Source organism: Sorex araneus, chromosome 1, assembly GCF_027595985.1.
Source record: "Sorex araneus isolate mSorAra2 chromosome 1, mSorAra2.pri, whole genome shotgun sequence".
NCBI lineage: Eukaryota > Metazoa > Chordata > Mammalia > Eulipotyphla > Soricidae > Sorex > Sorex araneus.
Window position 1 is genome coordinate 198,713,154 of NC_073302.1, and position 13,502 is coordinate 198,726,655.

The 13,502-nt window shown below is 65.2% G+C and overlaps 2 protein-coding genes across 6 annotated transcripts in view; both read right to left on the reverse strand.

Moving 5' to 3' along the window:
* Positions 1–6,145, reverse strand: part of MYOM2 (myomesin 2) — a 47,704-nt gene extending 41,559 nt beyond the window's left edge. The window contains exon 1 of the mRNA XM_055123643.1: positions 5,767–6,145. The gene's annotated coding sequence lies outside the window, so the exon portion shown is untranslated. The remainder of the gene's footprint in view (positions 1–5,766) is intronic.
* Positions 6,146–7,292: 1,147 nt separating this feature from the next.
* Positions 7,293–13,502, reverse strand: part of ARHGEF10 (Rho guanine nucleotide exchange factor 10) — a 30,861-nt gene continuing 24,651 nt past the window's right edge. For all 5 annotated transcript variants that reach the window (XM_055122179.1, XM_055122190.1, XM_055122174.1 and 2 more), the window contains 7 exons: positions 13,280–13,360; positions 12,313–12,506; positions 11,985–12,142; positions 10,727–10,869; positions 9,458–9,632; positions 8,796–8,918; positions 7,293–8,516 (listed from right to left, as the gene is read on the reverse strand). In XM_055122179.1, the coding sequence (XP_054978154.1) occupies positions 8,035–8,516; positions 8,796–8,918; positions 9,458–9,632; positions 10,727–10,869; positions 11,985–12,142; positions 12,313–12,506; positions 13,280–13,360 (1,356 nt within the window). In that variant the 3' untranslated portion in view covers positions 7,293–8,034. The remainder of the gene's footprint in view (positions 8,517–8,795; positions 8,919–9,457; positions 9,633–10,726; positions 10,870–11,984; positions 12,143–12,312; positions 12,507–13,279; positions 13,361–13,502) is intronic.

Genomic DNA, 13,502 nt, shown 5'->3' on the forward strand with positions numbered 1-13,502 from the left:
CGGGCGCCCCTTGATTTAAGCCGCTTTGGTCAGGAGCCGCTCTGGGAAGTTTTTTTTGGTGCCTCCTGTTTGCGAGGATGAAGGGTCAGTTGGAGGATGTCTGTCCTGTGTCCTGGCATCCGGCCTGACTGTGCGGCTCGGGGAGCTGGGGGGGCCCTGCTGCTGGCGGTTGGGTGTGGCGCGGCGCGGGGCGGGGTGCTTCTCACCATCCCCAGGTGGTCTCCGTTGGCCTCTCTGGCCTCCGCAGGAGCGTCACCATCCCGGGCGCCTGCTGGGAGACAGAGATGGGCCTTGGGATGTGCTGGGCTGGGGCTGACCCCAGGTCTGGCGCTGGTGAGGGATGGGTCATTCCAACCTGGAACCCTGGGCCCCTCACACTGCAGACCTGAGCTACAGTGGCACACTCAGGGTTCTGGGGGCTTCCTGTGTGCTATCTGGGAGGGCGGGGCCGTTCATCTCTCACCAGTCCTCGGCCAGTCCCTGCTGGGTTTTGCAGTTGTTGCAAACTCAGCTCTAACGGCACCTGGCAACAAGGCTTCACCTTCTGCTCCCCAGCCCGTCCCCAGAGCCTGCCAGGAAGGTGGATGTCCTAGGATGACCTGCCGAGGGCCCTCTGGTCACCCAGCCCACCGTGTCCTCATCCCCCAAGGCTGCCTGGAGATTCCCAGCATAGAAGGGGCAGCAATTCGGGGAGTGGTCAGAGGCTGCAGGTCCCCCTGTGGGGACCTGGGCAGGAAAGTGCCCCGTGGCACCGTGCCTCTGTTCCCACCTGTGCCGGGTCCCTACCCAGAGCCTGGAGCGTCCGTCTCTGCACTCAGGCTATGTGTGTGTGCCTGCATGTGCCCCGTGGCCCCTCCTGCTGGTCACCTGTCGAAGCGCCTCAAGGAGGCCACACCTTCCTTCGCTGCTCTGCGGGCACTGGCTCCCTCCTTCCCACATGTCTTCTGCGTGGCTGGTTCTGCAGAAGGCACGGTGCTGGTCCGCATGACCTGGCCTATGACTGACCCCACTGTCCTGCGCCGGGGCCAAGGGAGCAGCACCGGGAAAGCGGGGGAGCCGCAGGTGCAAGGTCAGTGCAGGAACCGTGTGTCCACCCCTGACCATGCCGCTCCTCCCTGCCCTGCACTCAGCCTGGGTCCTGCCCAGTTCGTGTCTGGAGAGGCTGGAGTGTCCTCTCATACCCAGGGCCACCGGCACCATCCCCACAAGGTCTCTAAGTCTGGGTGGACTCCCGAGAGCTCCAGAACAGCCTGTCCACGCGGTCAGCGGTGCTGGGGGCCTGTCTCCACCCACTCCCAGCTCTGCACGGAGGCCAGGGCCCAGCCTGCATACCTATGCAACCCCCATTACCTGCACCTGATAAGGACCCGCCAGGCCTGGCCACAGCCGCACCGTCCCCAGACCAGCCTCTCCCCTCCCCACAGGAGGAGGACACAAAGGTAGGCCGGCCCTTAGCACGGGGCACTAACAGCCTTCACAGCTCACCCAGGGTAAATGGAGGTGGTGTCGCCCGCACCACCCCACCTCGAGAGGTAGTCTAGCCATGGACACAGCGGGGTGGGTGGGGGCGGGTGGAAGCAGAAGGTGGTGTGATTCCTGGCCTGCTCCTGAGTGCCTGAGTCTGGAGCCACTGTTCCCCCCTCTCCCCTCCACCGGCCACAGTCAGAGGCTGAGCCCTGACCCCCAGTTCCCGGGTGCACTGTGCACTCAGCACTAACCGCGCCTTCCCGTATGGTGTGTGCGGGCAGTTGTGATGGGGCCACGCCCCGTGGTGAGGCATCAGCTCAGGGCCACTACTGGCAGGCCTGGGATCAAGGGCCCAGCTCAGCCCGGGGGGCGTGTGACCCTCTCTGCAGCACTGACATGACCTGTGCAGCCCCACGCACAGTGACCTCGATGCTGTGGGAAGTCGCGTCCATCTGCCCTGGTGTGGGAACAGTGACCACAGGCCCAGCGGGAGCACCAGGGTGTGACTCAGCAGGCTGACTGCCACCCCCTCAGGGAGAGCACCCCCTGCAGGCAGGACTGTGGGGCTGCAGGGGCCTCCAAGATGCCCAATGCCTGCCCACAGCTGTGCCCTTGCCCTTGTATCCCCACAGTTGTTGGATCTGGAGGGCAGCAGATGGAGGTGGGCGGGACAGCCTCTGCTCGAAGCCCTCGGGAGCGGGAGGAAGCAAGCGGGGGTGTTGGGAGCCTGCCCTGGGCACAGCCTATTTGGGGAAGCTGCTTGTGGCTTCCAGCTCCCGAGGACGCGACAGGCAGGACCATCTGTTCCCTGTCGCACTTGGCTGTGTCTCCTCGGGCTGGGAACACCCCCTGCCTGCAGGCTGGCACGGGCACAGGGGCCTGCCCGAGTCAGTGCACGCAGGTACCCCCCATCCCTGTCTCCAGCAGCCCCTCAAGGCACGTCTGCGGGGGTGGTCTGACACTCAACACAAAGGCCACTTCAGCATAGCCCAGGTGGACAGCCTGGGCAGCAGGAGGGGGACTTCATGGCTCATACCCTTCGGCAGATGGTGGTCCCTCCCCAGGAGCTCAGATCCACAGCCCGCTGCTGCCTGCTGGCTCCGAGCAGAGGGGCCCTGGGGCCGCCGGGGGTGGGGTGTGTGTGCAGTGAACACCTTGGAAGCCCCTGGTCCCACCACACTCCCGATAACCTGAAACCCCGGACATCTTACTGGGATGTACACGTTTCTAAGGTGGGCTGAGAAGTACATAGCAACGTACAATTCGAAAACAGTGGTGGGTGGGGAGGTGTGATGGTGGGGGGCTTGGTGTTGGAATATTAAATGGAATCAATCCTTGTGAACAACTTTATAAAAATATAAAACGAAATTTAAAAAAAATAATAAACGTGTCCCTGTAAGCATGACACCCAAACTACAACAACAACCAAACTTTAAAATGTGCCTCTTGGTGGCTGGGGGTGGGGTAGGGAACCTGGGGACGTTGGTGGAGGGGAAGGGTCACCAGTGCTGAGGTGGTGTTGGACATCATATGCCCAAGACTCTGTTATGAGCAACTCTAAGTCACAGTGCCGGAATCATGAAGTGGACACTTTACACACGTCCACTGACTGCCCGTTTTCATCAGCGAGTCATCCAACCGGCTGAGACTAAAGACAACATGTGACCCTCAAGGGGCGTAAGTGGGTCAGAGCCAGGCCACGACCCGGAAACTCCCTCCTCAGCGTCTTGCCTCCTGCATGTCAAGTCCTGCCAGCTGGCCCTGGGGAAAGTGAGGCCACAGACACTGTCACTGGCCAAGTCGCTCAGACGCGGGTTCCGCTCGGCCTGTGAGAGGCCCCACAGTAAGCCGGGGGGGGGGGACTCCCAAGTTTCGGAGTCCAAGTCTTCCATTCTGACTCGTGGTTTATGCTGGAGATGTGTCCACGCTTACGTACTGCCAGCAGTCTTGGCCGGGGCCCAAATCCTAGCATCTCTCGATGCCCAGTGGGGGACTCTGGGCATGAGGCAGCCCCTCCAGCTCAGCGATGGGGAGAGCCGTGCTTCTAAGATCTCCTCGCTACCCCCAGCCCCCAGCCCAGAGCAGGTCTCACCCCCTCCCCGCTGGGCCACGACTGGTTCTGGCAGTGGCTGAGTTGGTGCAGAGGGCCTGCGGTGGCAGAGAGGAGGCAGAAGGGGCAGCCCAGCACCCCCCCACCCCGACCTGGCTCAAGCATGGTCCTTCTGGCTGGGACGCAGCAGAAACCCACACTGAGAGTGGCCAGAGAGATGGCACAGTGGGGAGGGCACTGCCCTTGCACACGGAGCACCCAGGCTCCCCGGCACCCCCCATGGTCCCACCAGCCACTCAGGAGTCTTTCCTGAGTGCAGAGCCAGGAGTGACCCCTGAGCAGCGCTAGGTGTGGCCCCAAAACAAAACAAAGAGAAAGAAACTCACTCAGGGTGAGGAAGCCTCTCCTGGTCGGGGAGGCGCCCTCCCCTCCGTGCTAGGGCCGGGCAGCCTTGCAAGGTGTGTCTCTGAGGCAGCCCAGGGGCCAGTGATAATAGTGGCAGATGACCCCTCTGGCGGGGCTGTGACCCCTTGAGCACCTGAAGGCCCCAGAGAGCAGGGCAGCCAGTGCTGGACGGGCAGCCTCGGCAGTGACCACAGCTAGCCACACTCGGCGATGCTCAGGGGTTCCTCCTGGCTCTGCACTCAGGGATCACAGGGGACCATAAGGGACGCCGGGCACTGAACACGGCGGCCACATCTGAGGCAAGCGCCCTCCCCGCTGTCCTAGTGCTCCGGTCCCAGTGACCGCAGCTTCACCCAGGCCTGAGCGCCTGACCGCTCCTGACCACACCCTGGGAAGAAGTCCCTGAGACGGCCAGACAGAGAGAGGCCACACAAGGGGATGCAGAGGGGCAGCAGCCTCAGAGACCCCACAGAAGCTGCCCGCCTGCCCTCCTGTGCCCCCTCAGCCACCTGACTGTGAACGGCGTGGGGACGGCGTGCCACACCCCACACCGCTGCCCGCAGCGCAGAGCCAGGGGCTTCCGGACAGAAGCCTGAGCTGAGGGAGCAGCCAGAAACTGGTGTGCTGCTCCCTCCTGTGCGCCCACCCCTCATGCACCCCTCTCCCCCAGGTGAGCCCACCCCTTTGCCCTCTCCCCTGCTGTGAACCCACCTTAATGTGGCTTTTCCTATGACCCCTGCAGTGCTCACCCCATGCCAGTGCCCGGGAGCCAGCCTGGTCATCACCTCACTGCCTACCAGCCGCTGAACAAAGTGAGTCCACAGGTCTCCGCGCTGCCCCTCTGCGGTCTGGGTCCCTCCTGCTGGGCTCCCGGAGTCTCAGCCTGAAGGTACCCTGGGCCCGGCCCCCTGGAGCACCTGCTGGTGCCAGCGGCTCCTGCCCCCGCACACACGCGCTATTTGGAGAGCGCCAAGCAGGCTGCCAGGCGGGCAAACCCCTCCTGCAAAGCGGCCTGGGAGGAGCCTCCAGCCTTTGTTGGCTGCTCTGGCCTCGCGGTGACCAGAAGAGCGAAGCCTGGGGCGCAGGGTGGGGCGCGCTGGATGGGCACCCAGCCCCATCTCGCCCTGCCCCATGTGCGCCTGCTTGTGGACCCGTCGGCCCCCAAACCCCCAGACCTTGGCTCTGGTCGCCGGGTAGGCGTCCCGACCGCTCGTTTACGGAGCTGGCTGGGCGGCGCGGCGGGGCGCGGGGAGAATCCTAATGCCAGGGCCGGTGAGCGCGGCTGGCACTGGGACAGGCCGAGCCGCGGCACCTCGGCGAGGGGGAGGGAGGCGCCGGGAACAGAGAGAACCCGGAGCGCCTGGGAGCCGGCGGGCATGCGCAGGGGATCCAAACCCGGTGGAAACCAAGCTCCTGGCATCGATCTGTTCTCGCTCCTTCCCCGGGAATCGAGGGGGGCGGGCAGGACTCGGCCTGACCCTGGGCAAGCGGACACCCGAGCCCGGAGGGGACGCGGCCCAGGCCCGAACTTGAGTCTCCGGGAGACACAGCCCCCTCCCGCGCGCGCTCTCACCCCCGGTGGGAAGGAGGCGCTGGGCCGGGGGTCGCAGTCCAGGCCCGCAGTTGCGGGGGCGCGGAGGGGCGAGATCTGCAGTCCAGGGGTCCCCAGCCACGGCCCAGGCCTGGAGCTCGGCCCCTCCCCAGCCCCGCGCCAGATCCCGCAAAGCGCACACGTGGGCTGGGCGCACGGACTCGGGCCCGGCCCGGTCCAGCCGCGGCAGGTGGCCCGGGCGTGCCCCGCCCAGCTCGGTCCCCGCCCCCGCCGCCCCCCAGGCGACCCCTACCTCGCCGCTACGCCTTCGCGCTCCGTCGGCGCCCCCGGAGCCCCCGGAGCCGCCAGGGCGGGAGGGTTGGGGGGGGGGGGTCTTGCAGCGCGCATGCGCCCGGGCTCCAGCCCCCGCACCTGTGGGCGCGCTCGGGCGAGCGGCCGCCTCCGCGCACCTGTGCGAGTGCGGGTGTCCGCGCCCGGAGCGCGCCGGGGACACGCCGAGAGGAGCCGAGAGGGGCCGGGGACGCGCCGGGCGCGCTCGCAGCGCCGCCAAGACCAGCCCAGCCAGGGCGGGCCGACCCCGCCGGGAGCGCGCGCCAGCCTGCGAGGCCTGGGCGGGGGTCTCGGCTCCTCCTGGCGCTCGCGGGGAGGCGGAGACACGGCGTGGCGGCGGTCCCGGGCCAGGCCCGGCTCTCCCGACTGCTCCTGCCCGGAGCCCGCACCTTTCCGTGGCCGGGCGGGGGCCGGGGGGAGCCGTTCCTGCAGCTGCACGCGCCCACCCGCTGTAGGATTCGCCCTCCCCAGGCCCGTGGCTCAGAGCGCGCGCGGGCAGCGAGTGGCGGGTTTGCGGGGTGTTCGTCCCTTCCCGCAGACCCACCTTTGGGTCTCCGTTGTTTCTTGAAGTTACTGCAAACGTATTTTAAAGTTCCCGCGGCCCAGCGCCGCTGTGCATTCTTCCACGAAACACTGAACTTTATTCAGTCCTTGCAAGAGAAACTTCACTTTCCCAGGGCTCCATCCGGCAAACTTGGGCACATTGGTCACCCCCCGCCTCCAGCCGCCGGTTCCTGTGGTTTGCTCCCTTTCTGCTCCGGGACATCCCGTCTACACTCAGCCCTCAACCAGCATCTGCGAGGTCCCGAGAGAGAGTACAGCGGATAAGGTGCTTGCCTTGCCTGTGACATCAATCGCCCACACCACGGACCATCCCCAGAGCAGCTCCAGGAGTGATCCCTGAGCGCAGAGCCAGGTTAAGTCCTGAATACAGCCAGGTAGGGCCCCCCACAAAAATAAGCAAACAAAAAACACTTGAGGATTGACATCTAAACAATCGACTGAAAATACCCCTGCAAGGGCCAGAGATACAGCACAGGCCGAAGGCGCTGGTCTTACACACTGCCCACCGGAGTTTGATTCCTGATACCTCATAGGGTCCCTTGAACCCCCCACCCCCACCCCCAGGAGTGATGCCTGAGCGCAGGGCCAGGAGTATGCTCTGAGTCCTGCCAGGCATGGCCTGAACCAAAACCAGAAAAAGGAAAGTGGCTCTCCCACCCAGACCCCATCCCGTAGGCGGAGAAGGAAGTGCGGACTCCTTTCAGACTGGAGATGTTTGATTTAGAACAGCCTCGCCCAGTGTGCTCCCCGGAAATGCAAGGCAGTGCCCCCCCATGTGCTGGTGGGGCCTCAATCTAGCTACTTTGGGGAGAGCTTTGCTCAGGGCCACTCCTGGCCACTGTCCCTTGACACGATGGATGCCAGGACTGAGCTGCTTCCCGCATTTGTGTGATTCAGAGAAGAGGCAACTGCTGAGAGTGTTTTCACAGAAATGGCTTTATTAACGGAACGAGTCAGCCACCAACCGTGGCCGGAAGCCGGGACTGCTGCTTTCACGTTTCTCACGTTCTGTGGAAACGCTTGTTTCTGCTGCAACATTAGCGCTTTAAGGCGTTTGTAAAGTGCTGAAGAGTCTCTCGAGGCAGGATGCAATGCAGCCCGCTCCAGAGAACGAGGGATGGCGTAGAGGGGCGGTCACATCCCTGGCTGCGTCCCACGCCAGCAGGGACACACCATACTGACGGATGAACCGTGTCCAGGTGAGGGTCGGTGCCAACACCCCCCACCTGCCCACATCTGCAGAGACCAGCCCAGGGAGCAGCCTCCAGGCACGGACTCAGCCGCAGTAGCACCATAGGCTGCATTTGGTTCAGACACGTGAAGCATAGGCAATACACTAAATCATTAACGGTTAATTTTAAATAGAAAAACACGATATAAAAAATATTACTTTGTTAAAATATACAACCCAGGCCCGAGACCCCTGGAAAATCTTGTCTGCTCCCGGAACGAGGTGGCCCCTCCTGCACAGGTGTGTGGTCCTGGAAGCAGACACCCCCTCACCCCCGCCACACACATACACAAACGGAGTTAAAAGGCACAGAACATAAATACAGGTTCAGGACGTCCATCCAGCGAGCCTGCAGGCAGGGCTCTGCCTCCTTCCTTCCTGCAGTCCAAGCAGGACGTGGCTTAGGACACACAGCTCCGCCCGGGGTGTCCACACTCAGCAGTGAAGCTGCCACACCATCAGGCTGGAGGCCAGTTCCTCGGGCCGCTGCTGCCGGCCCCTCCGGCTCAGCCTTCGGTGGCCCTGGCCCCCGCATGCTACCAGCACCGAACTGGTCCGTGCCCTGAGCCCCCGCCGGCCCCCACTGGGCGGCCCCTGGGGCTGCAGCAGGAGGTCCCCGAGGGTCCCGTCCTCCGGTCGCAGGTCCAGGGAGCTGGAGCCCTGGGAGGGGGTCAGCGACCCCGAGGATGAGGAGAAGCCGCCCCTGAGCAGGGCAGGGCCTGAAGAGCCCCCCAGCCACACAGCTGCGTCTGGGCTGGCAGGACCCTCCGGAGGCACCCCCTGCAACTCCTCACCCTGGGGGTCCGACGGGGGCGGACTGTCCGGGGGACGCTCGCGGTCCTTCTTCAGGGTGGCACTGACCATGAGCAGGAACTTGACGGGCCCACTGTGCGCATGGTAGGAGACCATGCCCCGGCCTGTGGACGGGCCAGAGGGGGCCGTGGTCACTGGCCTGACCCCCACCCGCCCCACACGGCCAGGAACGAGCTGGGCAAAGAGCCCCCATGAGTCAACACATCCCTCAACAAAACCCAAGCCTCTGGGGTCCGGCGGCCAGCGCAGATAGGCCACGAGGCAGCATCGCGGCGGCTTCTCCCAGGCTGGGAGGGCTGGGATGGACGTCCCGGGGGACACGCCACGCCAGTCTGGCGAGTCTGAGATGCTTGTCCCCCAAGGCCACACACGCGTCTGCTCACCTGTCACTTTGGGGATCCCCTGCAGACGAGGGACGGGCAGGGCCACCACGAAGCCCAGGCTGGTGCCCACCATCAGCAGGCCGTGGCAGACGAGCAGGCTGCTGACACACAGGTGCTGGTGCCCTGCGAGGGGACGCGCCAGGGTGAGGGGATGCCGCAGGGACAGACACCAGAGGGCCCCGCCTCGGAGGGCACGGCTTGCAGGGGCCACCGAACAGAGCACTGAAGCCACAGAAAGAACCGGGCAGACACCCCGCCCCTCATCCCTCCCCGGGCACAGACACCCCTCACCACTCACCCCTCCTCGGGCATAGGCACCCTTCACTACTCACCCCTCCCCAGGCACAGGCACCCTTCACCACTCACCCCTCCTCAGGCACAGGCACCCTTCACTACTCACCCCTCCCCAGGCATAGGCACCCTTACCCCCTACCCGGGGCACAGGCACCACTTACCCCTATCTAGGGCACAGGAACGCCTCACCCCTACCCAGGACACATGAGCACAGGCACTCTCCTCCTTCCCCCCTCCCCCCTCCCCAGGCACTGGGCACGGGCACCCCTCACCCCTACCCAGGGCACAGGAACCCCTGACCCCTACCCAGGGCATAGGCACCCTGACCCCTACCCAGGGCACGGGGCCACAGGCCCCCTCCCCGCTACCTGGAAGCATGTGGTGGACAGGCGTGGCCACGTTGACGTCCTGCAGGTGCTGCAGCGTCTCCGTGTGGAAGAGGCGCAGGGTGCACCCCATGGTGAAGGCAACCCAGATGCCCACGCCGGCAATGGCCATGTGGGACACCACCATGCCCTCGTCCTGGTGGGCCTCCAGCCGGCTCTGGAAGTGAGACAAGGCAGAGGCCGGGGACGCTGGGGCCAGCAGCACAGCCCTGGTCCCCCGAGCAGACCGCGTGCAGACAGACCCCAAGTGAGCCGCGCACCTGGCCCATGGGGGCGTCCCTGCTCCCCTCCCTGCCTCCCACCCAGCCATGCTGCCAGTGCAGTGGGCAGACACGGGTGCAGAAGGACAGCTGGCCCTAGCCGGGCAGCCGGTGCCCAGGTGTCGCTGAGGGGCAAGGGACGGCCCAGAGCTGGTCAGAACCTGGCGATCTGCCCCCAGCCTGGACGCTGCTCCCCACCCGGCCTGTGTCCCAAGTTTCCAGTGTGCTCTGCGACAGGCAGGGGAGGGCAGGCAGCTCCCCCTGACCAGTGCTGCCCACCCGGAGCGGGTGGGTCTGGAGGGGCCTCCCTTGGGTCTGCGCCAACCTGCAGACCCTACCCGGAACCTGCATCTCAGCCTCTCCAGGACACACACCTGGGCACGTGGGCACCAGCCCTGCTCCCACACCTGGGGGCGGCCTTGCTTCCCGTCGGGCTGTTCCTGCTCCTGCTTCCTGCCCCACCTCAGTCCCTGGCCCCACGAGTTCCTATGACACTCGCACCCCCGGGGTTTCTGCCGGGCCAGCAGCGGGCAGATCGGGTGGTTCCAGATCCCCGTGTCCCTGCGTCCTCTGGTCTGTGCCATGTCCAGCCAGCGCCCAGGAGCTCTGGCCCCTGCCCACCAGCCCACTTTTATCAGGAAGGAGGTCAGGCAGGGCACGGGGAATCCAAGTTCATGCTCGGGTCGGTCAAATGACCGTCCACACACTCCTGACCTGACGCTGGCCCTGGGGACCCCGCGGGGAGGCGGAGCCACGAACGGCCCCTATCATGGGGGCACACTCGAGGGCACAGTGCTCCCCCGGGGCGGTCCTGGGCTGCCAGGCTTGCTCTCATGCGCCTCCCAGTGGGTCAGGGGCGCCCACCCTCCCTTGTGCCCATCTCGGAGACGGCTGTGGCTTTGCAACAGACGCAATTCCCAAGGCCGAGTGTGTCTGCGACAGGGGAGGCGCCGAGAGCAGCGGGGCAGGGCCCAGCTCGGGACTCGCTCACCTCGAGGGCGTGCGTGCCCAGGCCGATCAGGGCCACCTGCCCTCCACACGCGGCCCACAGTGTGTCCTCGGTCAGCAGCAGGCTCCGCACCGGCAGCACACCCAGCACCACCACCTGCTGCGGCTCGGGGCTCCAGGTCCCGTCTGAAAGGAAACGTCTCTCTCAGAACACAGGCCACACCGCCAAGGAAGCAATCTGCCCCACTGCGGCGCCCAGTGGCTGGCTGGGCGGGGCGGGGGGGGGGCAGCAGGGAGGGCCCGCAGCACCGGCCTGTGAGAACAAGGAAACCGAGGCAGGACTGGCCTCGGTGGCAGACGGAATATTCCAGCCTGGGAACGTTCCAGACACTGAGCGCCGGGAGCTCCCGCTGTGTCCTCGAGAGTCAGACAGACCAGCACAACACTCGGGCCAGGGCTCCGGGGACCCGCAGCCAAATGCGCAAGGCCGCATGGGACCAGCGTGGCCCCAGGAGGAGCAGCACGAGGCCGTGCCAGAAACAAGGCTGAGGCACAGTTGGAAAGCAGCCGCGGCACGACTCTGGCCGTGAGGAAGTTTCCAGTCAAGCTGGCCAGGAAGCGAGTGACCACATGAGAAACCAGGGCTGAGCCCCACCAGGGAGCCCCGCTCACCAGCTAAGGAGACCGGCAACCTCCTCGGGCACCACATGACCTGGAGGTGCTTCTATGCTCCAGAATTAGGTCACAGATGTCACGGGACAATCAACCACAGGACAGGGTCCCGGAGGAGTGTGTGGTCATGTGATAAACAGGTGTCACGAGGTCAGGCACACACACACACAGAGGCACACACACCCACACACAGATAATGCACATGGAACACACGTGCACATACGCAGTTGCATACACACACGTGCACACAGGCATGCACACATATTCACAATGCAGCTATGTATGCATGCACACACAGCACACAAGCATTTGCACATATGTATGTGTGTGCACACAGCACATACATAAGTGCACACACATAGACACGCACAAAAACGTACAGAAAGCCCACACACTCAGGCACACACATATGTGCTGTCATAAGGACATATGCACGCGAGCACACATGCCCTTGCTTGGTCAAACATGCATAGACATGCACACAGGTGCACACATGCCATCATGAGCATGTGCCGTCATGGGTCAGACAGGCACGCAAAAGTCCAGGTCCCTTCCTGACCAGGCACACACGTGCTTAGCCTGTGGACTCAGGCGGCTGGAGGGGTGCATAGGGAGGAGTGCGTCCTCACCTTCGGCTCTGGCATAGATGGCCACCGTCCCATTGACAAGCCCCGCGTAGAGCCCGTGTGGGGTGCAGGCCAGAGCCAGGACCGAGGACTTGTTGGGGGAGAAGAAGAGCTGCAGCCGGACCTTCTTGGCTCCCTGCCTGCTCTTGTAGGTGGAGATGCTGTGGGGGGAGTGAGGCTGGTGTGCAGGCGCCCGGGGCCACAGCAGGGCTCCTGCTGCCCCCAGGGGCCACGGCTTCTCCGCGCCTGCTCAGGACAGACCCCACACAGGGCCCAGCGCCCACTCCCGGCCCCAGCCGCCCCCTCCCTGGGACAGCACAGGGCCCACTACCTTCCTTCCTCTGTCCCCAGGCAGATGGTGGGACCGGCGGCAGGGTGGGCGGCCTCGGGCGTGGGCTCGGGGCTGGGCACGTACACCATGCACAGGATGCGAGACTCCACGTTGAAGCACTCCAGGACTTTGGGGCTGGAGTTTTGGAACGAGACGATGGCGACCTGCCCCATCTGGCCGGCGCAGCTGCCGACCTGCAGTGAGACACAGTAGTGGACGTCACCGGCCACTCCACCCTGCAGGCAGGCCCCTCGCCAGCTCCGGGCGTGCACCCAGGCTCCCCCGACCCCAACGAGCCAAGCAGATGGTTTCCCAGCAGCAGCCGTGCTGGCCGCCCCTGACCCGACCACAGCCCGTCCCTGCATTCCAGCCTGCGGGGCAGGGGGGCGGGGTAGGGGAGCTCTGAGCAGCAGCCCCAGGGACGACGCGCCCAGATGGCAGCGACCTGAGCGGAGAGTTGGGCGGGGACACCTGGGCACTGGGAGGCCCAGGACTGCTCTGGGGGCCGCTGTCCCTCTGCCCTTCAGTTCCAAAGCTGTGACCCCCATAAACTCACCCGTCTGTTCCTATGACAAACCAGCATCCCCTTTTGAGGGGTGCAGGGACTGGTGTGGGAAGGGTGTGAGGGGAGACGGCGTGCTCAGAAGTAGGGGCTGGTGGACGGGCATGCACAGGATGGGGGCCCAGGCCCAGGTGATTATTTCCCTTCCTGACCTGCCCCCGAGCCCAGCGCTCGCCTCACCCCAGGGCAGCTTCTGGGGGTAGGTCGGGAGGGGCCGGGGGAAGGGGCCCGGGAGCTGCGGCCCAATGCTGGCAGGGCCAGAGGGGCCAGCTGGGAGCTCTGGCACCGCGTGCTGGTCCAGGCTACCATGAGTGAGGCAGAGGGGAACCAGGAGCCCCCACCGGGTGGAAGGTCTTCCCCACATGGCTCCTGTCGTGACCGACCACGCGACCCGGGGCCACGTACCCACAGGAAGCCGTGGCCGGAGGCGGGCAGGTCCGGCTGGCTCTCGCCCAACGGTTCAGGGTTGTAGGCGGCACATTCAATCTGCAGGGAGATATGGCAGCTGAGGACAGACCTCCCATGCGGGGCGGGGCCCCAGGTGGACAGGGGGACAGAAGCAGGCGTGTGAGCATGAGCTGCAAGGTCTGAGGCCCCCGGGCTGTCTGGGGTCTCGCAGCTCGGGGAG